Raw genomic sequence first — 25,744 nt, forward strand, 5'->3', positions numbered from 1 at the left:
CTTCCGGTACCTATTAACATAAAAAGGGGATACAGCACTTTTGCGCTGTAGTGGGTATTACAATCGTATGTAAATATGTAACTCTTCAATCATAGCAGCTCCTTTAACAAATCTTACGAAGAAGGGCGTAGATTTATTATGGTCTGAAAAGCATCAACAGGCGTTGAATATCTTTAAAGGGGAATTATGCAGCTCAACCATCCTAAAAATCCCTGATTTAAATAAGGATTTTTTTTTTGCAACAGACGCCTCAGACCAAGGGGTAAGAGGGGTACTACTTCAGCAATATGATAAACAGTTCTTCCCTATAGCTTTTTATTCACGTAAATTAAGCCCTCTGAAAGTAAATATGCAGTAATAGGCAAGGAAGGGCTAGGTATCGTTAACTCACTAGTACATTTTAAGTTCATAATCTACGGCTATCCTGCTAAAATACTTACTGACCATAAGTCACTTATACCGAGTTTTTCAAAGGCTTTAATCACAGTCCCAAAGGAACTCGGTGACATATGATCATTCAGGTCTTTGGAGCCAAGTTAAGATATCTACCTGGGAAAGCAAATATCATAGCTGACGCATTATCCCGCAATCCCGCACCATACTGCAAAGAACCATTAATTGCTATTGTTAAAACCATATCTAAACAAGAAAATTCATTAACCCAAGTCTGGGTTGGAGCGCTGAACTGTTACAAACTGAACAAAACAAGGGCCAGCAGCTAAGCAAAACAATAAACACTTCGAACAGAAACAGGGTCAGCAGCTAAGCAAAACAATAAACACTTTGAACGGAAACAGGGTCAGCAGCTAAGCAAAACAATAAACACTTCGAACGGAAACCCAAAAGCAAAAGTATATTTAAAGTATGTGTATCAGAATTATGTAATCAAATGTAATATTATATGTAGGTTCGTGACGAAGAAACCCCGAAGAACACAGCAGGTGACTAACGACCAGGTATTAGTAATAATCTCTTCTATACCAATCGTCCTAAACTGGTTGCATTCCGTCATCCAGGGTTCTCTATTATGTCACAGAAAGCCAAATCACTATTTTACTGGCCTACAATGCTTACAGATATAAAAAGCACATAACTAACTGTAACACGTGTCATGAAAACAAGGGGCACACTAAGACACCTGTCAGTTTAAGGGCATATCACGTGCCAAATCAATCCTTGAGAGAATATACGTAGAATTATTAACAGAATTACGAGTCTGACAGAGGAAATAAACACTTCTTAGTGTTAATAGTTCCTTGACACGTTATATAGAATTAATAGCACTAAAAACAAACACCGCAATTGAGTGCGCTAGGAATATTTAATCTCTGACTCGGGTGGTGTAAATCAGTAATAATCTCCTTAACTCATTGTGTGAATTCCTTTCCATTAAGAAAACCAATACTATATTTTATCACCCAGAGTCAATCGGTTTGGTAGAACGGATAAATAGGAAAGTGTCAATGTCTTATGAGTTACAACTCATGACATTGGATCCGAACTGGATTATAGCGGTTCTTGCGGTTTTAAATACCTTTATCATTCATATGATACAGCAAGTAGCCTTATACGGTACGCCGCTAGGACACTTTTCCACATATTCAAGCCAACCATTAATTTATCAAATATAAAAAATAAATAAATAAATAAATAAAATAAATAAATAAATAAATAAATAAATAAATAAATAAATAAAATAAAATAAATATGGGTACAAGTGGAGCCAATATAATACACTCCGTAAGAAGTTGGAAGGGTTACAAATTGTAATAAAAAAGGAATCATGATAAAATCAATAAGCAAAACGTAACCATAGGTTAATAAAATATCCAAATATATATGCGTAAAGATTTGGACGCTTTAGTTTAGTATTCCGTTCAGTATTCTAGGGATATTAATGACAAATAAGCTAAAAGTTCCAACACATATCAAAACCTACTGACATATTGTCTGTCCCGGTGATTTATATTCGTAGTCAATGAAAAATAAATAAATAAATAAATAAATAAATAAATAAATAAATAAATAAAATAAGATAAAATAAGATAAAATAAAAGAGATTTTAAAGTCAGGAAGTCTAGAAGTGAAAATGTATATCTATGCAAATAATCTTATACAGGGCAAGTAGTATATATAAAATTTGTATGGAAACCCTTTTCATTAGTTTGAATAAGGAATATCTAATTTAACATAATTACATTTATTTTACAATCATGCAGATTTCCAACATGAAACTAATATATTGTTCAATTTTGGTACTGTTTTTTTTTTAGACATTCTTCTCGTGTGGGTGGAGTATTAAAACAAAAAATACCCAATTTATACTAAAGTCGTATTTATTACAGCAAGTAATGTAACTCTTAAGCTGGTGATGAGGTCATCAGTCTAGAAGGTGCATGGCGCATTTGTCGAATCAGCATTGTTCCTTATAACCTCAATAAACCGCTTGCAAGGCAGGTTGGCTGGAGAGAGGAATGCTTAGCCCGAACTTCTCATGGGGAAGGCAGACGTTAGGTACAAGTGTCTATCCGTATGTGCAATGCAACTTTAGTTAAGGAATTGCAATCGTTTTAAAATTAATGAACAAAATAAGCAAACAGAATTTCTATAACATCAAAATGAATTAATTTTTTTTTCTGAACCTCATAGACCATTAGTCAATAAATCAGCTTAATGACATTGGTAAACGGACATTTAGAAGTATCAGGTCATGAATATGAAAAATTTACTTGCAAAAATAGCCTATTACAATTCAAGTAAATCACATTCATGGGAAACTGTCTTTTCTTGAAAAACCCAAAGTTTATATAGAAATTAGTTACATAGCGGGTTCTTTCATAGCACATCCTGCCTAAAAATTAACCTCAGAGGATGCGCGCGAGAAAATTGAATATGAAACTTTTGTTAGGGGCACATAGGATCGGATTTTATCACAGCTTAATTTCAGTAAGCATAGAGAAATACAGAATCATGATTAATATTCTCTTTGACTCTTATGTTGCCAGGCAATCTTAGAAATAGCTCCGTTTCCCACTTCTTTGTCTAGTAACTTACTACCAGTAATATCGAATTTTCTTTGGGATTCGTATTGATATCTGTTTATTTTTTATAATTATGGATATTTTTACAGTCATCATAGACCTGGATAGGTTCACTTATTGCTATAATGCCATGAATAAAAAAGTTTGTACAGCTGACTCTTTTGGATTCCATAAAATATCAGCGAATTCATGTGGGTTAAGTCTGGTTCTTAATGGCTTTCTCCCTCCCGTATTTGGATGTTGTCTGAATTTACTTTGCCTTTGTGACAAGTATAATTTCACTTGCAGGCTGATTAATGGAACCTGGTTACAGTATCCTGCAGTACGAGAGTTTCACATCGCAACTTCAAAAACCCGTTCGTTGCTGCGGACGACTGCAGTGAAGTATTAACCACCTACAATGTGAAAGAGAATAAGCACCATCATAAGCGAACAAGCTTATTTCGTAGACTTCTTGGACTGACACCCGTATCCCATCGTTAATCTCGTTTTAATGCGGAATGCTCCGGCGGCTGTCGGAAATCGACTACAAAAGGGACATACTTCCGACAATTACGACCAGAAGGATATTCAACTCTACATTGCTGGTGAAGGACTCGTGCTGGGGATGATTTTATTCATCGCGAACGTATTCGTGTGGCTTAGGATGCAGAGAACAAGTATGAGGCCAAAATAGAACGTTGGACCCTGCCCAGGCAATTTTCCCCTTGTTTTAACCATTTGGAATTGGCCATTTCATTTGGCTATAGGTGGTTGTCTGGAACTGTGTAATGGACGAAAAGTTGTGCGAACGCTAGTTAAATGTGTAGTAGTATAACCTTGGTCATGTATCCTATATATAAAGTATCATGTATCCTATATATAAATGATCATAAATAACAGAGTCGAAATATATCTTTGCGCGTACGCACTAGGAATCTATTATATAAATGATCATAAATAACAGAATCGAAATATATCTTTGCGTGTACGCACTAGGAATCTATTTAAAGTGCACCTAGATTAATCACTTAGATTAGTTGTTTATGTGAATTAGTTGTATTAAGTGCACATATATTAATCATAATTATATGAATCCATATACATATGTATAAATAAATCAGGTAGCCTATAATCAATCTGTTACCTTTTATCTTACCAATAACTGCAGTTATATATGAGTTAGTATAGGGATTAATGAACCAGTTATATAAAAGTCAGCATAAAAAATTAATCATTTTTATCACTTCATATATGAATTTTCATCAGTTAAAATATGATTTTTATCATGTTAATCTTTATTCTATGCAATTATCAGAGTACATTAGTATTTTCTGTAGCATATGTATCTTAAAGAGATGAAGTGAAAAACTGTATCAGTATATATCACGTGATCACTATTATTTACGAATATCATCATATGCATATTATGTCTTATATCTTTTTACTTGAATCTGTATTTGTGTACACCATGAATTTTTTTCACTTATAAGTATTTTCTATATATTATATTATATATATATATATATATATATATATACATATGTATATATATATATATATATATATATATATATATATATATATATATATATATATATATATATATATATATTCACATAGTGACTGTATCACACTCCTATAAGTCAAATGCAAGTCAAGCTTGAGTAATATTCAGTGGTTGGTTTTGTAGCCGACCGAGCTTTTATGTAAGTGATTACATAATAAAAATATGGAATATTATTCCATATATATAAAAAACTAAAACTAAAGAGGTCAACCAGATTGCTTGCAGGAATGTGATCAGACCAGAGACGATAAAGTATGTTAAGATGACGTATACAATAAAATAGGCTAAGATGAAATGCCGTCACCTGTGGTCATTCATTTGTTTGAAAACATTAGTCCAAGCTTCCTGCTTGAGACAACTACCGCGACCTATAATTCAAACAGCCTACGTGATCCGTAATCTGTATATATGTTCATATGTTCGAGCTACTGTCTGCTTCCTTTATGATTGTAACCGAAATGGTAGTCAGAATAGAGTTAGCCATCATCCTTGGCAGACCTGTACATCTTTACCTACGCTTCATCATGTAGAGTTGAATTAGCCATCATCATTGGCAGAAGCGATCAAGCCATCGTCATTAGAAGACCTGTACAATCCTGTCTGATCTTCATCATGTAATCTTAGAGAATATAAGTATTTTTTATACTTCGTGTTTTCTACTGGAACCTCACATCAGAAAGAAGATATCATCATGAGTTTAACACATCGTCGTCATAAAGAAAGAAGATACTTACTTCGTAAGTTATCAACAAACCCCAAGACACTCCAATGAGTATGGAAGTGCATAACCAACCGACTTAGTGTAAGATTATCGCAAGTCTAACATTACCTCATAGGGTGAAGATTATCGCAAGTCTAACATTACCTCATAGGGTGCCTTATTATACAAGGCAACCGCCCTATTATATGCACATTAATGTATATTATACAACTACGTTTTGTCATCCTACATCTAGCCTTATCATTCATCCAGTTTCTAAATATTTAAGTCCTCTGTGATCTGTACACCATCTAGGTAAGTGCATGGCTCAGCTCTCCTGCACTGGCACCTCCTGTCAATTCATGCTTGGCTGTCCCACTAGATATACCAACCAGATATATATATATATATAATATAACCATATATAATATATATATATAGATATATATATATCTATATATATATATATATATATATATACTTTCTACCAGTTAAATGATATGGGGCTATTAGACAGCGTTTGGGACAGCAAATTACTAAAATGTACTAAACCAAAGATAGGCACAGTGTAAGTAAACCGAGTTTAGTTGACACTGAACCCCATGCTGAGTTACACAGCAGTGAAGTCACCAATGTGACCTGGTTGTGCACTAACATTCACTAAAGATAAAACCACACCTAAATTATATGTAGACTTGCAAGCTATTATATTGAATAGGAAGACATTTTTCCATGCCTACTGAATCCTGAGATACGATTATTTAAGGTTTTTGGCTGCCATATTGGATGCCATCTTTCCTTATATATGTTATAGAAAATCTTTAAAAGAATTACATTATACCTTTGCTTGGTGACTCTGACTAAAATGTGTTTAGCTAAAACAATGCATAAAAACATGACCAGAGGCACATGAGTCCCATGTTAAAACCTAGACTAGTGACAATCTTGAAAAACGACCGCAATTTTGAAATCTTGAATGGACACCCAGTAATTTTTAAAAAGTGGCTTATGGAAAAAATATGTACCAAATTTCATGCTTGTATCATTAACTGTAGTATTTTAGTGAAAGAATGGTTTTATCTGCTGCACTATGAGAATGTTCCAAGGCCATATTGTTGAAAATTATACGCAAATTTACTGAAAAGAATGTATATATCTGTGAACAGTTTACAACAATAAATTTCAATCACTTCTCTTGCTAAAAAAATTTTTATTTGATAGAAATATACAATAACTTCTACTAATTTCTTTTTCCAAACACAGATGAACATGATATGACTGGTAGACCTTCTTCAAGCCAAGAGGTGAAGTCTACGAGACCTCCTTCCCTTCGAGAATTTAATGAACTGGTACCTGATTTGCAAGATGACTTGAATAAAATTACGGTAAGGCCAATCATTTGTTTAACCTTCATGTAATTTCACTGTGAATTTTATATGGACTGTTGGTATCTGAACTGAATATCAAAGTATGAATTGCGGGATGGCTTTTCCTCTTCCGTATGTTTTACTCCACAATTTCGAAAACATACGAAATACTTCATTTTACAGGAATCTTCTGGAATTATAGTTAAATACATAACTTTCATGTACACAAACTTAATTTTATAATTTTAATAGTTTAGTAAGAGTTCAGTGAGATTTTGAAACAATTATTCATTTATAATGAAAAGCAATTCAATAGGATTTTATGAGAAGTAATAAATAATTCATTTGTTCGGGCTAATTCTGGCTCAAGTTGACCGAGATTATAAAATGTCTACCCTCTGTGTATGTGCACGCATATATCAGAATTTTATGGAGTTGAAGGCCATCATATAAGCACAGAATATGGTTGGCGAAGCAGACATGAGGTGAGACAAGGAAAAGCAAGGCAAGTCTGAAGTCTCTGGATGAGTGTGTTACATAATCGCCTACCGATTCAGTAGTCCCCAGTTCGATTCTACGCTCTGCCAACATGGAATCAAAGGAATTTATTTCTGGTGATCAGAAATTCATTTCTCGATATAATGTGGTTCAGATCCCAAAATAAATTGTAGGTCCTTTTGCTAGGTACCAGTTAGTACGTAAAAATATCTAATCCTTCGGGGCAGCCCTAGGAGAGCTAGCTGTTAACCAGCTCAGTGGTCTGGTTAAACTAAGATATACTTATTTCAAGAGAGGGGCTATTCAAAGGACAATCCCAGATATATATATATATATATATATATTATATATATATCTATATATATATATATATATATATATATATATATATAGATATATATGTATATAGATATATATATAGATATATATATTATATATATATATATTATATATATATATATATATATATATCGAACTACAAATGTCCTTTAATATCTAATTCGCTCTACCTCGGAATTAATATATTTTCATATATGCTTAACCGAGGGGGAATTTATTAAACGGTAATAGAATTGGCGATCGGCAGGCGCGAACCAGCGACCTCCCAATTCCAGGACTGGCAGTGAAGCCTTAAACCACCCCGACACCGCAAGAGATATAAGTTCATGCCGCCTCCCACCTGAAATACCTTTCGCGCCGACAGGTATTTTTTGTTTTGGAGACTGCATCAACCCATCTTGTTCTCGGTGGCGTGGTAGTGCTTTTGCCCGCACGTAGTCATCATATAAGTCTATCACATTATCACTTTTGAAGCCATGGCGAGAGTGTGCGTCTTAATAATCCAATAGTTCAAGAGTTAAAGAGCCACCGAATAAGGCAGTCGAGCTAATGACTCATAGTGGTGGGTGGGGGGGGGGGGGGGGGGAGACCTCGACTGCCGGATTTGCTGGCTCTTTAGCTCTTGAACTATTGAATTATTAAGACGCACGCTCTCGCCATGGCTTCGAAAGTGGTTAATGAATAGAAAGGAGGTTTGTGATAATATTGATAATAATTATACTAACCTTGAGGGTAATGGTAAGTTGGATACAACCGTTAGTGACATGCACATACCGTATGTATTAGATGAATTGTCTTTCACACACGATCGGGAAACTGGGGAGGGTGTGTGTCGTGTATATTAACAATGTGGCTCGATGATGTATTATTTTCGTAAAACGAATGTATATCATATCTGTGTATTCTTTTGTACACCTTTTCCAGTGTATTCTTATATGACTTTGTATAGAATATTAATTCATGTATACCATCCCCCATGTATTTCTGTATGACTTTTGTTACAAGAATAATAACAATTCTATATGTAATCTGATTTACCATTTAACCTCTTTATGCATGGAATATTATGCTTCTATACACACATATAATAAAGGACTTGAGTAATTTCCCAAAAACTCACGAATTGTATGATGAGTTACGTAAGCGGGAACTTGGATTAGTCAAGGTTGACACGTCGAGGGAACCTTTCTGTTTTATATGGCTCGATGCGAGACTGGAAAGGTTCCCTCTAATCATGTTGTTGCTATCCACTAATCTAAGATTGCCTGATCTAGCCGAGTAAAATTTACTACCCTCAAGTTTTAGAATTTCAAAGTCGTACTTGGCCCCCGCCTCTTTCAATACCAGCGCAATGTCATAGGACAAATTATGTACTAACACTGTTAAAGTAGTTTCCTTAAACTTCATATTAAAATTGCATTGACGACACAGTGCGCAGACAAAGTTGACCCATGCCACGCAATGTGCGTGATGTTGCACTTTCGTAACCTTGGCATTGAATTCAATGTTACATCCCCCGCAATGGATGCTCTCTTCAAACTTACAGGTGGATTCAGGGGTCATATGTAATTTATACCTTGGCATTTGCTCACGCAACAATGCCTTTTCCCGGCTTGTTCCGCAAAAAATCATTGACACATTTTCCTCCATAACCTAGTCTATGCGTACAACATTCACCCGTTCTACCATCGATGATCACATAGCAGTAAGCGTAAGCTTTCTGCTATACTACAATTCTCGGATTGTCTTCGGCATTTGGTTGAATATTATACACCTCAAAATCAAGGAAAACAATGTGCGAGGTTTTGTGCAGAGCTTTAACCTTGGTAAATTGTTTAAATTGGCCTGGATCCGGGTATTTGACAGTGGTTCGAGCAGTACATGCCTGAGTCAAAACACCTTCACGAATGCCAATATATCTTTAATCAACACGAAGTGGTCGTCAGTGATTAACAACAAGGTGACCAGATGAGGCTTTGGGGGTTACCACCTTTCCTCACCAGATGTACTGTTCAATGTTTTTTCTGCCGTTTCCCCATGACTAATTCACACAAATTATAAACATAAATGTTGAGATTGTTCCACTTTTCTAATGTTCCAAAAGTCATGAGTCAATGGCATATCTGGCGAGTGTTTGATATTAAATTTCCCCCTCCTTATCCTGGTTGTTAAGTCCTGGGAGAGGTTGTCAATACGTGCTAGAGGGTTATACTGGAGTACAATGTATGCTTCTAACGCTGTAATAACCCAGTTGTACCCTGTTTGAATATTGACAACCTGAAGTCTGCCATGAACTCCATTGGGATAGGCCTTGAATTTATTAATATTCACTAACTCACGTCGTGTGATATGAAGTTCAACCTTATCCAGCGAGGTAATACACCAACCCGAACCTTCACTATGATTGAGTCTCTCTTCGAGGTTATTAGCTACATACCCGATAGCCTCCTCCAAGGAGTCATAGAGCGAATCAATCGTAGTTAGGATGGCCGGTGTACATATATAGAAGGAATTTGTTTCATTCTTATCTCCTAGCATTCTCATACTAGCGATAATAATGCATAAGAAGAGCATAGCCGATTAAATTCCTCTTTCGAGGAACTTGCCAACCACATCATCATGCAATTGGGCTATGCTACTACTTAGCTTCGTTGCCACGTCAATATGCGACCCTACCACAGCCGAATAATGAATGGTGTTGACCACCTTGTCTTCCTCTGTTCTTTCCCTGGTTAGTGGAGATCCCTGTCCGGATCCTCCAACACGAGATTGTTCACTACTCCCCATCGAACCATCGAATGGGAAGTCATCGACAAAGGAATCTGTAAAGATTATGTTAAATAAACAATGGCACAAGTGTTATAAAGGATGCAAAATGAATATTATCACTAATAATACCAATAATAATAACAACAATAATAATAGTAATAATATGTACCATGATTGGTGGATGATCCGTTGCGCATGGAGGTTTCACAAGGGGGATGGGTGCTTTCTTTGATGTGGCAATCCGCAAAAAAAAAAAAAAAAAAAAAAAAAAAAAAAAACACGTTTTCATGAAAATTGAAAGTGAGAACATTAACACGGGTTTTAAGATGTGTATATATTAACCCAATGAACGCTATTATACACACAGTCTACGTTCAACATATGTAGTGATCACATCATATATGTGAATAGCAGTGTATATATGGTACATCTCCCGAAAATTGAGCGTGTAAATTTACCATCAGGTAAATTTATATCATTATCGAAAGAAGCAGAACATGAAGTGGGAGTCATTCTCCTGAAAATATACTATGCCGTTAAACCTGGTGACGATGATTTCACCATTCAATTTAACGTGATTTATAACGAGTCTACGGGGAAATGGGTTTATACCTTTATTTATAAGTCTGTTTCTGGTTTGTTGGGGGCTGATATGAATGCAATGAATATGGAAATTATTGAACAATTATTCATATGTTACGGTGAGCATATTCATGGAGCTCTCCGCGGGAATGGTTTATTCTCATGGAATGATGATATGAAGAGAATGAGTATTCGACATAACAACGCAGGCTTAGCAAAAATTGATATGATTGATTCAATTACTATTTAATTCGGTGAAAAAGCAGCCAACATACTCGGTTTCAATGAAAGGGTGAGGTATATGATATACAGTTCGGGTACGCTGAAACCTCATCGCGGTAGATATATATTTGTAAACGATCAATGTGTTGAATACATTTACACGTATTCGGATATCGTTCAACCTACCACATTGGGCGATAAAATGGTTAACATCTTTGACTATTTCATGTTAGAATGTGCACGTTTTAAAGGTCCGCATAACGCCATTTATAAACCTTTAGATACCATTGACGTATTGGATTACATTAAAATCAGTGTATTGGATCAGAAAGGTGAAGAAATAATGTTTATTAAAAATGGGGTTATATCATGCACTCTGCATATAAGACCTAGATAAAAACTATCACAGTTTTTCTTATAAACACCGTACGTGACATATACCTTCCATAGTATTTTACTGACTTGGCTGGTGAACACACCATATATTTGAGCAGTCTCGGATGTTTGGACATGTACAGTCGCTGAAAAGATTACGTTTACCCCCTGCGTTCACTAGACACTCTAAATGGCAAAGCCGCTTTTGTTTACGTAGTAAAAAGTGTTCAAATATGAATGAATTCGCTGTTCGCAAAGGCAAGCCTTATTGGTGGAGACGTTTCCTTACCAGTTAACATATTTTCACTTAATTATTTGAAAAGAAATAAAATGACATGATAAAAAAAATAAGTATCAAAACAAACTACAATGAGATTCATGATTTTATACATGATTTTTCAAGATTATAAAAGATGGTTTATTAGAGGGAAATTACAAAAAGTAATATCATCATACAATTGCGTTTGGCTAGAGAGACTGACGTAGGAAATGGAAGAGCAGGGACGGGAAGGGGGGTGTTTGGGAAGAGGGAGGAGTTGTTTGTAAGGTAGAGACAACTATCCAAGCATGTATAACTTCGGAAGAAAAATAATAAATCTCAATATTACGTTAATTGGAAAGGTTACCCGAGTCAATTCAATTCATGGGTCGATGAATCTTAAATTGTACGGATATGAACCCTAAACAACCTTTAATATATAAAAATAAAAACTTAATTTTATTCATCACATGTTTATCACCCAGCGAGAGAAGTAAAGTCATTCCAATCTTAAACAGTGGTTTTGTTGCTACCATATCGGAAATTTATTTAATCAGTGATTTTGATAAAGGGGGCCATCTTTTATGACTCATAGTGTCAGGGGGCGGGGAAGCTCGATTGCGGGATTCAGTGGGTCATTAACTCTTGAACCATCGGAATATTAAGGCGCACACTCTTGCCATGGCTTTGTCAACCTCCTCGTGCAAGTTAGATTTCGGGAACTTGTCCGAAAATAGGTTCAGAAAGAGAAATACTTGTTTAGTAGTGGCCACTAATTGTGTTACATGCAGGAATTACGGTATGGTTGAAGACGTTGTTCGGAGTTATCCAAATGCTGAGATTGCAGGCTTTCGATGTTCTTGAGCTGGTGCAACATATGCCTGTTCACACGATCGCGGTGTTGTGAAAAGACCTAAAAATATTACCTCTTGGGAATGTGACGATGAAGTAGATCTCCCTACCGTAGCTACTTTATTAACCCAATATGGTATCGGTGCCCCTGTTGAAGATAATGAATATGCCCAAAAGAGTGTAGCATATTCCAAAGATGAGGACCATGCTGACCGTTTGAGCAGGGCTACCAAGCAGATGAGGTTCAAAGACTTTTTTTCTTCGGTGAAGAAATTAAAGGAAGAATTATTTAAATCATCATATGTCTATGTCAAATATGTTATCTTCCCCGCTGGTATCGGACAAAGTGGACGAGTTAACATGACATGGTTGAATCAGTATTTACCTGTGTTATCTACATTCAGTGATGAAATGAAAAAAAATTGGTAAAATCACTTGTGTAGTCATCATGAAAAAGAATTCATCCCTGCTAGAGGAAAGATGTGTGGAAGATTTATATATGAAGAACTTGTTGTCAAGATTTAAAAGCTTAGATGTATTAGATGAATTATCTTTCACAGACGATCGGGAAACAGGGGAAGATGTGTGTGGTATATGCTAGCAATGTACCTCGATGATGTATATCATGTCTGTGTATTCTTTTGTAAACCTTTTCCAGTGTATTCTTGTATGGCTTTGTATGGAATATTAAATCATGTATTTCTGTATGACTTTTGTTACAAAAACAATAACAATTCTGGATGTAATCTGATTTTCCATTTAACCTCTTTATGTATGGAATATTATGCATCTATATACACATATCATAAATGATTAAGACTGAAATGGGTTTTGTTAAGTTAATTTTCAGAGTTCCCTATTGACTTAAAAAAAAATTTGCTTTAGGAGTGAATTCGGGGGACATTTTGGAACCTGTGATTTCAAGTTTTAAAACATCATTGGGGAGGCTAGTGGAGGGAATTCGGGTTGAGGGTTGAAATCATGGATATTTTTTACCTACGTAGAGAGGAACTTTGGAGTTGGGGTTGAAATCAGGGTTTTTACCTCCCATAGAGTATGAGGTCCTTTGGGGTTAGGGTTGAAATCAGGGTTTTTACCTCCCATAGAGTATGAGGTCCTTTGGGGTTAGGGTTGAAATCAGGGGTTTTACCTCCCATAGAGTATGAGGAGTTTTGGGGTTAGGGTTGAAATCAGGGTTTTTACCTCCCATAGAGTATGAGGAGTTTTGGGGTTAGGGTTGAAATCAAGGTTTTCATCCCCGTAGAGTTTTGCGCGGCACCGAAACGACCGAGGGAACCTGTGAAATTTCACACCTTTATGGTCAGTTTTCACACCTAAAGGTGTGAAAAGTAATTAACACCTCATTAAAAGGTGCAGTTTCACACCTAAAGGTGTGAAATTTCATACCAAGGTACTAATCTGCGCCTCAGTAGCATGGTTGGTTTGGTGTTTGCTTCTCACCTCGGTGGTCGCGGGTTTGATTCTCAGCCATTCCATTGAGGAGTGAGAGATGTGTATTTCGGGTGATAAAAGTTCACTCTCGAAGTGCTTCGGATGTCACGTAAAGCCGTTGGTCCCATTGCTGAATAACCACTGGTTCCATGCAACGTAAAAACACCATACAAACAAACCAGGTAAAAAAATCGACTACCTGAGGATTAGCACCAAGGTGTTGAGGGACAATGGGGGTTTTCCCCTACTTAATTAAAAAGACTGACAAAATCATACAAGGCCATCGCAAATGCGCAGAAAACTAAATTGAAACTAAATCAGGACCAAAACCCTGTTTTGCGCAAACAGAATAACAACCGTTATATTGTCCGCTTAGAGACATATGCATTAACTCAGAAGAAACCTGCATACTGACTCATATCTGCAGCAAAGCGGCCAAATACTGAAACATTATAACCATATTGGCCTCCAAAAAAAAAAAAAAAAGAACAGCCACATAATGCAGGGCATGCTTCTCCAGTTCAACCACCGAAAATGGCAAATATAAACCAAATTTAGGCTGAAGACTACCAAAATAAGAGTCCTGAAAATCCACTATCTACCATCAGTAAGCAAAGACATGTTATTAATCACCAAATTAATAAAAGACAATTAATTCCACCTCTGATAATATTTATCCACAATTCGCAGACACAGCACTCACAACAGCTCTCCACTGACATTAACTAGTACCAAAAAGAAAATGTCTGTCTCGAGAACTGAACAATCAATGTACCTGGTCTAAAAATAACATCATCAGCTAAAACAGCATTATAAACTTAACTCATTTGTTGTTAGGGGAAATTCACCCTCAAAATTGACTTAGTACAAAAAACCAACAATAATAATATAAACACCACCCACATTATCAACATATTATTAATACCACCCAGGCAATAAAATATTCCCCTCCATTTCACTAATACACACATGTCGTATAAACCAAGTACCCCAAAAAAACCATTATACCTCCAAGCAGGGTAATAAAAAAAACTCTATTCCCCAAAAATGCACTCAAAGCATTACCTGATACACATGAAAATATTACCACTTACCTTCTCTCACAAAGGTTTTATTGGTATCAAACAAAATTAACCAAGTAAATGAATCCAAAACAGCGGACTAAAACATGGCTCTTTCCACCATAGGCCTAAATTCAGGAGCTTCTGCAACAAAACAAAATACCACATGGTCAAAATATTATACCCCTAATGCTCCTCGTGATTGGACTCAAAAAACTGTGCCAGTTAAACAACCTCGAAAAGCATCCCTAAGGAGCTCATGTTACTGGCAAAAACTATAAACTCCCGGTTTAGCACAACTGCTGAGAAGGGCAAAAACTGCCAAAATAAAAGTATCAATACTTCCAAAAGATTGTGCCAAGGAATTCTAGAAAAAACATCATCAGTGTGCCATACCTCATTACAAACAAAACGACAAACCCGAAGTGTCTAATCAAAAGCTTCCCCATATCCACTTCGGCACTGGCCACCAGAAACTTTATCAAGTCTCCTATCACTGGCAAACTTGCCACAAAACGGCACTGGCCACCAGAAACTTTATCAAGTCTCCTATCACTGGCAAACTTGCCACAAAACGGCACTGGCCACCAGAAACTTTATCAAGTCTCCTATCACTGGCAAACTTGCCACAAAACAACCGTGAGCAAAAACCAGATTCTCATGTGATACACACTTGGAGATATTTGCCGAAACACTTGACAGCTGTCTCTAAAAAAATAGAGAAAAACACAAGTGCCATATAATTGTCATACCTTGCGACATATGGTCATGGACTCGGGAAAAAGGAGAGAGAGAAAAAAAGAAAAATTGACACCTCATCAGATATTGGCTCTGCAATACTATCAGAAAAACTGAACACACAACAAGGGTATTGTGCAAGAGCCCAACAATTTCTGCAACATAAATATCCAGAAAAAAAAAAGATGTAGTGCTAACATCCAAAAGGGAAAAAGAAAAGCCAATGGGACTGTTGACTGTTCCCGTGACACCTGTAACGTCTGTGATTAATGTAGACTTCAAGCAATTGTCTACTGAACCCACACACACACACACACACACACACAAAAGAAAATAAAAAGGAAAACTCTAAGGGCTATCACAGAAACCCCAAAATCCGGACTAAAAGAAGGCCGGACAACAGAAGCCACAGGAGCTACGACGACTGTCTTGTTCGATACTTGCTACCGAGGGAACATCAGGGTGTGGTCAAAATCTGATCTCGAAATCATAAAAAAAAATGCTCTAAAATAGTCTAAGGCATTCTCCAAAGCACAAGGAAAGCTTACACCCAATTCATATTCTCTTTACATAAAAATAGAACAAAAAATCGTTCCAAAAGACCCCACGGGCGTAAAACATCTCCTCTTGGTAGCTAACAGCTGATTTCCCCATATCAAGACCAAGGCATTGAACTTTTGTTTTCAAGTCCAAACAGAGGAGACGAGGGAGAAAAATGAACAGAAGGGAAGGACTCACCCCCTCAATCCCATATAAAAACTCACCCTCCCTTTAGACACTGCCATTATCCACTGGATCACACAAGCCTCACTTTGCTGGTTGCTCAGTGAAAAATACGCTGAGTGCGTATGCATGAGAGTGCGCTGTCTCCAAGGCCCCCCAAAGTTAAGTATATCCTAGTTTTACCAGACCGATTGAGCTGATTAACAGCTCTCCTAGGGCTGGCCCAAAGGATTAAATATTTTTACGTGACTAGGAACCAATTGGTTACCTAGCAACAGGACCTACAGCTTATTGTGGGATCCGAACCACACTGTATCGAGGAATGAATTTATATCACCAGAAATAAATTCCTCTGGTTCCATGCTGGCCGAGCCGAGAATCGAACTTTGGACCACCGGATTGGTAGCCAAGCGCGAAATGCACTCGGCCAACGTGGAACTCAAGCCCCCCCTCCCCAAAAAAGCAATCTAAGCACCCCGAGAACTCAGCCACAGTTGCGAAACCTTTACATGCAAACGTATGTATTAAAAAAAAAAAGAAATACGTCGCCGTTAAATACGTGCTAAGATCAACACATCTTAAAAAAACTTAACAAGTTCTGCTTCTATGGGGGGAAAAAATTATGGTGATCTGAACTATCTCTTTAAACCCAAAATGATTCACACATAAAGAGAGAAAGAGGAAAAAAAAACACAGCGACAAAAAAAAAAAAAAAGATTGTAACATTCACGCCTTCATTGAAAGAACTGCTGTGAACACCACAGTACATTACACCTTGAGCAGCGAGCATTGGTGAACGTACGCACTCACAGATATCAACTGAGTGAAACATACTTGAAGGAATCTCACGACGGCAAAAATGCTGACCCTAATTAAACACTTCTTCTCAGTACCAGAACAACAGCTAACTAATTCCTATCACTTGTCACCTAACATTTGAAATCCCAACTCATTTACACAACCAGTCTCTCCAGAAACATAATTCATAACAGCCTTTTCAAACTGCCACCAATTACTCAATAGACGTAAATGGTTCATATTCCCATCTGCCACCAAATCTGTTACAGAGGTTCCAACCTCGGTACAGAGTCTCAATACAAAAATAAAAATACATGTTGGTAGCAATAACCTTATAGGAGCAAGGCACCGAAGTGACATTCGTTCTCTCTCTCTCTCTCTCTCTCTCTCTCTCTCTCTCTCTCTCTCTCTCTCTCTCTCAATCAATCCGACCGATCTCACATAATTACCTAAGGTAACTAAATTAGATTCGTGAACTACAAAAATACATTTATTTAAGAATAAATGGATTAACTAAATAAATAAGATTCTTAACAAAATGTTTAACTGAATAAGTTAAAATTCAAAATCCAAATAATTCATTGTCATTATCCCAATTACCATGGGGATCGAACCAAACCCATCCACCTCTTTCTCTACAATAACTAACATTAGTTTAGTCATAAAATAGGCAACTAGAAATGTCATAGGACAGTCTTATAAGTAACACCCCTCCATTAGGGGAAACTCCATACTTCCCGGTTTTCCAGGACCAGAAACCAGAAACGTCTAGAATAAAGAAAGATCGCACATCCATAAATAAATGGCAAACAAACCAATATGACATAAATAAAAAAGTCAAATGAAAAGGACGTCTCTGAAATAAAGGTTTAAAATACAAAAAGACGAGCCACTCTTACGCTTAGAAGTAAGTACACTTACCCATTTCAGTACTCCATTAAACACAACAAATTAACACATTGTTGCTCTGAGATTTGAGTACTTTTCTGTCTTAGTTATCTTACCTTCCCATTATGTAGGGGAACACCTCGTATGTACGCAAGCACGAATTTATTCAGAAGACACTCCCCATAATGTCGTAATATATTCGTCACAAGTTCATTACACTGGAATAGAACGTGACATCATAACAGCTCATTATCACGCCCATAAATTCTAATCAAAATCAGATTCTTGCCTCCACCTTTGCACGGACATAGGACGTGGTCTGTTCTGCGTAGGCAGCAACTTCCACTGAGTGCCACCAAAGAGATTGTGTCAACATTTTCGGAGCTAACGCTGAATCTGTCCTTTTAAGATCTCCTCTGTTTCCACGGAGATTCAAAATGATAACATCTACGTCTCACAGAATGTCATACTCATCACATATGCTTAACAATCATCAGTTAACAAAAGAAGACAATTAATATTTATATATATATATATATATATATATATATATATATATATATATATATATATATATATATATATATATATATATATTGCAACAATCACCGTAGACATGTGACAATCATATATGCATACAGCCAGGAGAAGGGTGAAATGAAATGACTTGAACCAACCGCTTTCATGTATTTCTACACCTCATCAGGGTTCAGGTGTAGAAATACATGAAAGCGCTCGGTTCAAGTAATTTCATTTCACCCTTCTCCGGGCGGTAGCACATATTTATATATATATATATATCATTATATATATATAGATATATATATATATATATATATATATATATATATTGAATAATTATCACATCGAACCGTGATCCATTATATATCAATTCAAGCTACAAATGTCCTTTAATATCTAAATTCACTTTACCTCCCAAATGATATATTTTCATATATGTACCGAAGGGGAATTTTTTAGTTGATAATAATTTCGTCCCCCCATGGGATCGAACCACCGTCCAAGTGGACGGGTACGAAATCAGGACAGTCAGTGACGCTATCCAATCAGCCAACAGCGTCACTAACTGTCCTGATTTCGTCCCCGTCCACTTGGACGGTGGTTCGATCCCATGGGGGGACGAAATTATTATCAACTAAAAAATTCCCCTTCGGTACATATATGAAAATATATCATTTGGGAGGATAAAGTGAATTTAGATATTAAAGGACATTTGTAGCTTGAATTGATATATATATATATATATATATATATATATATATATATTATATCTATATATATATATGTATATATATATATATATATATATATATATATATATATATATATTATATATATATATATATATATATATATATATATATATATATATATATATATATATATATATATTGTTCATGTAATGCTTCATTGTGATTTTTGTGTTGGTCTAAGGTTTACCGTTTACTGTTTATTTGTATTTTAGCATGATAGTGACAAAAATAGCAAAGCACATGGAGTTGAACAATGAGATGAGTTCAGAGGCTCCAGACTCAAGGAATTTTGTGAAAGAACAGTAGGAGAGCAACTAAGGGCAGGAAAAAGAAAATTCTTGAGGGCAAAGAGAAGAGGCTGAAGTGGACACAGTGTAAGAAGACACAAACACCTTGTCATTTCTGCAAAGCTCAAGTTACTATGATTTATTGATAAGTACAATGGGATGGGCATTTTCATCAAAAGATCTGAGAGAATTGCAGAGCTAAGGATGCCCTGGGAATCAGTGACTGATAGATAAGTACTTGAAATTTTCTTTAGTATGCCCTCGGATGAAGCCCTGAACTAAGATAATCTAAAAGAGAACTGGCTGATGATGGATCCGGGAAGAAATTTGGTGACACTAAATCATAACAAGGTGAGACTACATCTGAAGTTGTAGCTTGGCTACAGTTTTTCAACAGGTGGATTGAAATGAATGAATGCAGAAAAGTTTGAAAATTTAACAGACTTGCATACCAGGGAACAGTTGCTCACCATTTGCTCAGTTGAAGTGACACTACTCCTCAGGGAATGAGTACCAAAGGACATTGGTAAGATGGTGAAGCTTCATGAGTGGTACTTAGAAGCTCATTGGATGACCTTATTGTAATGCCAGAAGTATGGTAAAGTCTAGCACCTTACTGGAATGCCAGAAGTCAATGATAAAGTCTAGCAGGTGTACTAAGAAGCCTAGATACTACAAGATGGTTGAGCAGAAGCAGATGGATGAGTGAGGGTATCTGCTTTGCATGTCATCAGCTGGACACTTAGCCAAAAACTGTGCTTATTGAAAATAAAGACCAGTGTAAGTTCAAGGAAAAGACAGCCAGTGCTAAAGTAGTGAAAGGACCAGGGAAGCTATCCCTATTATGATTTGTGATGATGTCAATATAGCCCAGTTTGAAGGCTTCATCAGAGATGGCAAGTTAAAACATGGAGTTCAATTACCTGTTGTTAGGAGAATGCAAATCTGAGGAGCAGAGGAAGCTACAGTAAAATTTTCCAATTAGTGAAGGTAATGCAGGCAGAGAAAACGTGACTGTGCTACATGATGCAGGTTGCAGAAGTGTAGTTGTATGTATGAATTGTGTAAAAGAGGACTGAATGACCAGTAGATAAAAGGTCTGTGAACTCAGTGATAGGAGTATCCGTCGATATTAAGTAGCAAAGATTAATGTGAATACTCAATGCTATTTAGGAGATTTAAAGGCTACCACCTTATTCTTGGAAATATTCAGGGTATAAAGGACCACACAGAAGTGGCTAAAACTGAAGCAAATGTGGTCAAGGAAGCTGTAGGGACAGACAACCAAAAGGGTGAGCCAAAGTTGTGTGACGTAGGGATGTATCTGGAAAAGGCTGATGCTGAGACAGCAGCTGTTGTGGCCAGAGAATAAGTCTGCCAAGAGTAACAAAGCATCGTGCCCCAGACAATAGCTCTTAACATCCAGTATGTAGGAGTGAAACACCTTTAAAAAGACCAGCAGAAGGATACCAGTTTAACCAAGCAGTGGACAAGAGCCAGCACTAATGCAGAGCACATGACCAAAGGTCATAAATAAGCTATAGCTTATTTATGACATATGATAACACATTTTCCAAGGAAAAATGACTGGAAAGTTGTGGAAAATCCTATTTTCAGAGATATATGGTGCTCAAATAATGAAGCAGGCACATGAGTCTCTTGTCAGTGGTCATCTCAATGAAGAAGACTGTCAACCATATAACTATAAGTTTTTATTGGCCTTTTAGTGGTTGCAGATATCACAGGTTTGGTAGGACTTGAGCATTTTCCTGAAGACTGCAAAATACTAGGAAAAATACTGCTAATGGAGGAAACATTCAAAGAGTAGTAGTAGACTTGATTTGATCTACTTTGCCAGTGTCAAAGAGGGGGAGCAATAGCTACTTCCTGACAGTGGTGGACTTTGCTACCAAGTACCTAGAGGTAGTGTTACTTCATAAAATAGAAAATGAGTGTGTAGCTGGCGCTTTTCTCAATATTTTCACCAAGCAGGGTTCCTTAGGGAAATGCTCAGCAACCTGAGTACCCAGTTTACTTCTGCAATGATGCAGGCTTATGATGCTGTATAACGCAAGAGACTAAAGGATTGGGACTAGTATTTATCTGCAATCCTGTTTGCTTATCTAGAAGTGTCAAGTAGCATATTTACTATCTTAACTGATGCATTGAAGGATAGAGGATTAATGTGGGATTTACAGACTGGAGACAGCAAGGATAAAGTGTGCTACACCTACCAGTATGTGCTGGAGCTGAGGAATCACTTGGAAGACGTGGTATACTAGCAAAGGAGAATTTGTATGAGGTATAGGCACCAGAAACATCACTATGACAAGGTGGTCAGAGATACTTAGTTCAAAGTGTGGCAGAAATTGGAAGCAAACAAGCTGATATGTCAGTTGAGAAGGCAGGAAGAAGTCAAGGAGATGATTGATCTCATGGACTGTTAATGTTAGTGACGAAGTAATGACTGCATGCACACATCCTGATCAGATAGATAAAAGAAAAGTGAATGAAGCAGCAGCGGTTGTCATTAAGGAAGATAAATATCTGACTGTGACTGTCATCGAGGAAGAATACAATGCTGAACATAATTTCAGGTGTAGGCAAGTTGAAACTTCGCTTACTGAAAGAAGAGACATACTTAGATGTCAACATTAGCAAATAACTAATCAAGCAGCAGAAGATGCAGGAACTAAAATAAAAGAAGCAGTTCAGGTAGGGTGGCCATTTCTAAATTTCCAAAAAGGAGGATACCTCATACGTATATATGATGTTTCAGGATCATATGTCCCATTTTCGAAGCTAAAAATTAAAAGAACAACAGAATTGAAGACAGACTCAGATTAAAACTTGATAAAAAGTTATTTCTTACCAAATGTAAAGGGAGGTACAAGAGAAGGGAACAGTGATTACCAGTAGTGCTGAAGACAAAAGCTGAGTGACTGTCAGGGTCCGTTTTTGGTTCCAATGGAAACTCAAGAGTGGTACAGAGGAGTTGGCGTGGACTGAGTATTTAATTAGGGAACCAGTTGTTTACTGGTGTGACGAATCTACGTACTCAAATGCAGGTGTTAGCCCATAAAACTTATAACAGCCTAACTACACAATAGACACCATTCTTTTTTAAAAATGATCTAAATATCCTCAAAGAACTGGGTAAACACGATGAGTTGATAATAACCAGACAGGATAAAGGAAAAGGTGCAGTAATTCTAAAAAAACAGATATATGTATAAAAAATGGAAAATATTTTGAATGAAGAAACAAAATTCTCCCCAAAAAAGATGAACCTCAATACTCAACAATTTTAAAGTAGAGGATTGATTAAGCCCTTTCCTTAAAAACCTAAAAGACCATAATATTATTAGTGCTGACACCTATGAATTGTTATATAGTACAGGCGCTTCGTTCGGAGTAATGTATGGGCTACCTAAGATTCACAGGGAAGGTATCCCAATGAAACCCATACTCACCTCATATGATACCCCTAATTGTAAATTGGCCAAATTTCTTGTCCCATTTTTAGCTCCTTTAACTACTAATTAGAAAGTTTTGAGGAAAATTTTAAAGAAATGATTTTACCACAACCATCGGAACTTTTTATGGCTAGTCTGTATGTCGAGTCACTTTTTACTAATATCCCAGTGGAAGAAACAATCGAAATGATTTTAAATCGATTTTTTCCAAAGCCAGATGTTCTTTTTAATAATTTTAATGTTACAGGTTTTAAGAAGTTACTTCAACTGGTCGCACTGGACCCTGCCTTCTTTTTTAGTGGAAAAGCATACGTACAAGTCGATGGTATGGCCATGGGATCACCTTTAGGTCCCATTTTTTCTAATACTTTCATGTGCTCCCTGGAGGAGCAGTTGCTGGACGACTGCCCTCTGGCTTGTTACACTCTTTTTTTATAGCAGATATATTGACGACACATTCCTATTATTTAGAAATAAAGATTGGGCAGACGAATTCCTCAGACTTACCAATCAAATGCACCCAAATATTAAAATCACAATAGAATATGAAAGTGAAAATAAACTGCCCTTTCTTGATGTGTCGGTTTTTAGACTTGACGAACATTTTAATACTACAGTTTTTAGAAAGAGAGCATTTACTGGTCTGGGTTCTAACTTCTACAGCCACTGCTTTTTTAATTTCAAGGTAAATTGCTGTCTACTCTCTTCCACAGGGCGTTTACTTCAACATCCGGGTGGAATATGTTTCATGAAGAAATTATGTTTCTCCATCAATACTTTGTACATAACTGTTTTTCCATCGGAACTCTTTTACAAACAATTGCGAAAATTTCTCGATAATATCTTCCACCCACAGTTTGAACTACCAGCAGTACCAAAACTAGCTCTGTATGCTAGTGTCCCCCAAATCTATGATAGACATTTTTATCAAGAATTGAGACTTTTTGTAAACAAATACCTGCCAGTTGTCAACTTAAAACTGATTCCATGTAACCCAATGACCATCAAGTCGTTGTTTAAATATAAAGAGAGTCTACTTCCTTTGATGATCTCAAGAGTCATATATTTGTTTAATTGCCCCAGATATGACCTGGGGAAGTACGTGGGCTCCACCCAAAGGTTGTTAAAGGTAAGATTGGATTCCCATCGTGGAGTTAGCTATCATGAGGGTGTCAGAATATCAAACCCAGAATTTTCCAGTATTAGAGACCATGGGAAAAATGCAAGTACAATATTAATTACAAGGATTTCAAAATAATAGGCAAAGCTCCAAACGATCACTAATTGGCAATACTCGAATCTCATTTTATTAAACAACTGGTTCCCCAATTAAATACTTAACCCACGTCAACTCCTCTGTACCTGTCTTGACTCTTGACTTTCTGTCGGAACCAATAACGGACCCTGACAGTCTTTTAAGCTTTTGCCTTCAGCACTACTGGTAATCACTGTTCCCTTCTCTTGTACCTCCCTTTACATTTTGTTAAGAAATAATTTTTCATCATGTCGCGAATTTCTCGCGTTTTACTTTAATTAGTTCGTGCCCTGGTGTTCTGGGCGATGACAAGGTCTGAAGGACTTAGCTGCTACTACTCGGGGGAGGGTTTTAGAAGACATGGTTCACAATTTTTACAAGATTCTATTACAAAAATGAATTAATTTGTATACAAAACATTTCCCCACACATTACTTACATGTTAACAACTCGAAAAGAGACATGAAGTGACATTAAGATCAAATAATTAGCAAAGTAATTTGCACGTGACTGTTGCAAAACTCTATGTCTGTGAGGCGGACAAACAGGTCATTAATCAAAAACCTTTTAGCAAAACACACACATTTTGATTTCCCATGAAGTAATGATCAATATCAAGCCAAAACACACGACATAACACTACAGATGTTGGGGATGACCCACGATCAACTTACACTATCTCATGGTATGGCAACGACACTGTCTGGAGAGGAGAAGGGGACCAATTTTACATGCCAGATGGGTCGTCCCAATCATGGCTAGATTGCTTGCCGGATACGGCTAAAATTCGGCTAGAAATGTTCGTAAATGGCTAGAAAAATGGCCGACTTTTGAAAGTAAGAATGCAATAGATTTACTCGATTTTCATGTAAAAATACAATTATTAGTTTGTGTCAAATATAATAAAAACTGATAGCTGCATAATGTGTGCTTTACCTAATACGATGGAATTCTTCATGAAAAACATCAGTAGGATTTATTTACAAAGACGTGCATCTTCGGCGATTCTTCATATCCACAAAAAATTACATATAGGCTATGTATTTAAAGCCTTATTCTAAATGCAGTTAAAACTTGTCTTTGAAATAGTAATCTATTCAGCGTCATTTAGCACTAAATCTAGGATATCATCTTCATTGTCTGTTGGAAGGGCCGATGAAGTTGAAGGATTGCCATCTTGTATTTTCTCACTCTTATCATATTTAAGACTTGAAATTACCAACTTCAAAACGTCATTTG

The 25,744-nt window shown here is 36.5% G+C and overlaps 1 protein-coding gene across 1 annotated transcript in view; it reads left to right on the top strand.

The window, feature by feature from the left end:
* LOC135224511 (uncharacterized) overlaps positions 1-25,744 on the top strand; it is a 475,768-nt gene that overhangs the window by 113,505 nt on the left and 336,519 nt on the right. The window contains exon 6 of the mRNA XM_064263554.1: positions 6,554-6,675. Coding sequence (XP_064119624.1) covers positions 6,554-6,675 — 122 coding nt within the window. The remainder of the gene's footprint in view (positions 1-6,553; positions 6,676-25,744) is intronic.

This window comes from Macrobrachium nipponense, chromosome 12 (assembly GCF_015104395.2).
Source record: "Macrobrachium nipponense isolate FS-2020 chromosome 12, ASM1510439v2, whole genome shotgun sequence".
In the NCBI taxonomy this organism is placed as follows: domain Eukaryota; kingdom Metazoa; phylum Arthropoda; class Malacostraca; order Decapoda; family Palaemonidae; genus Macrobrachium; species Macrobrachium nipponense.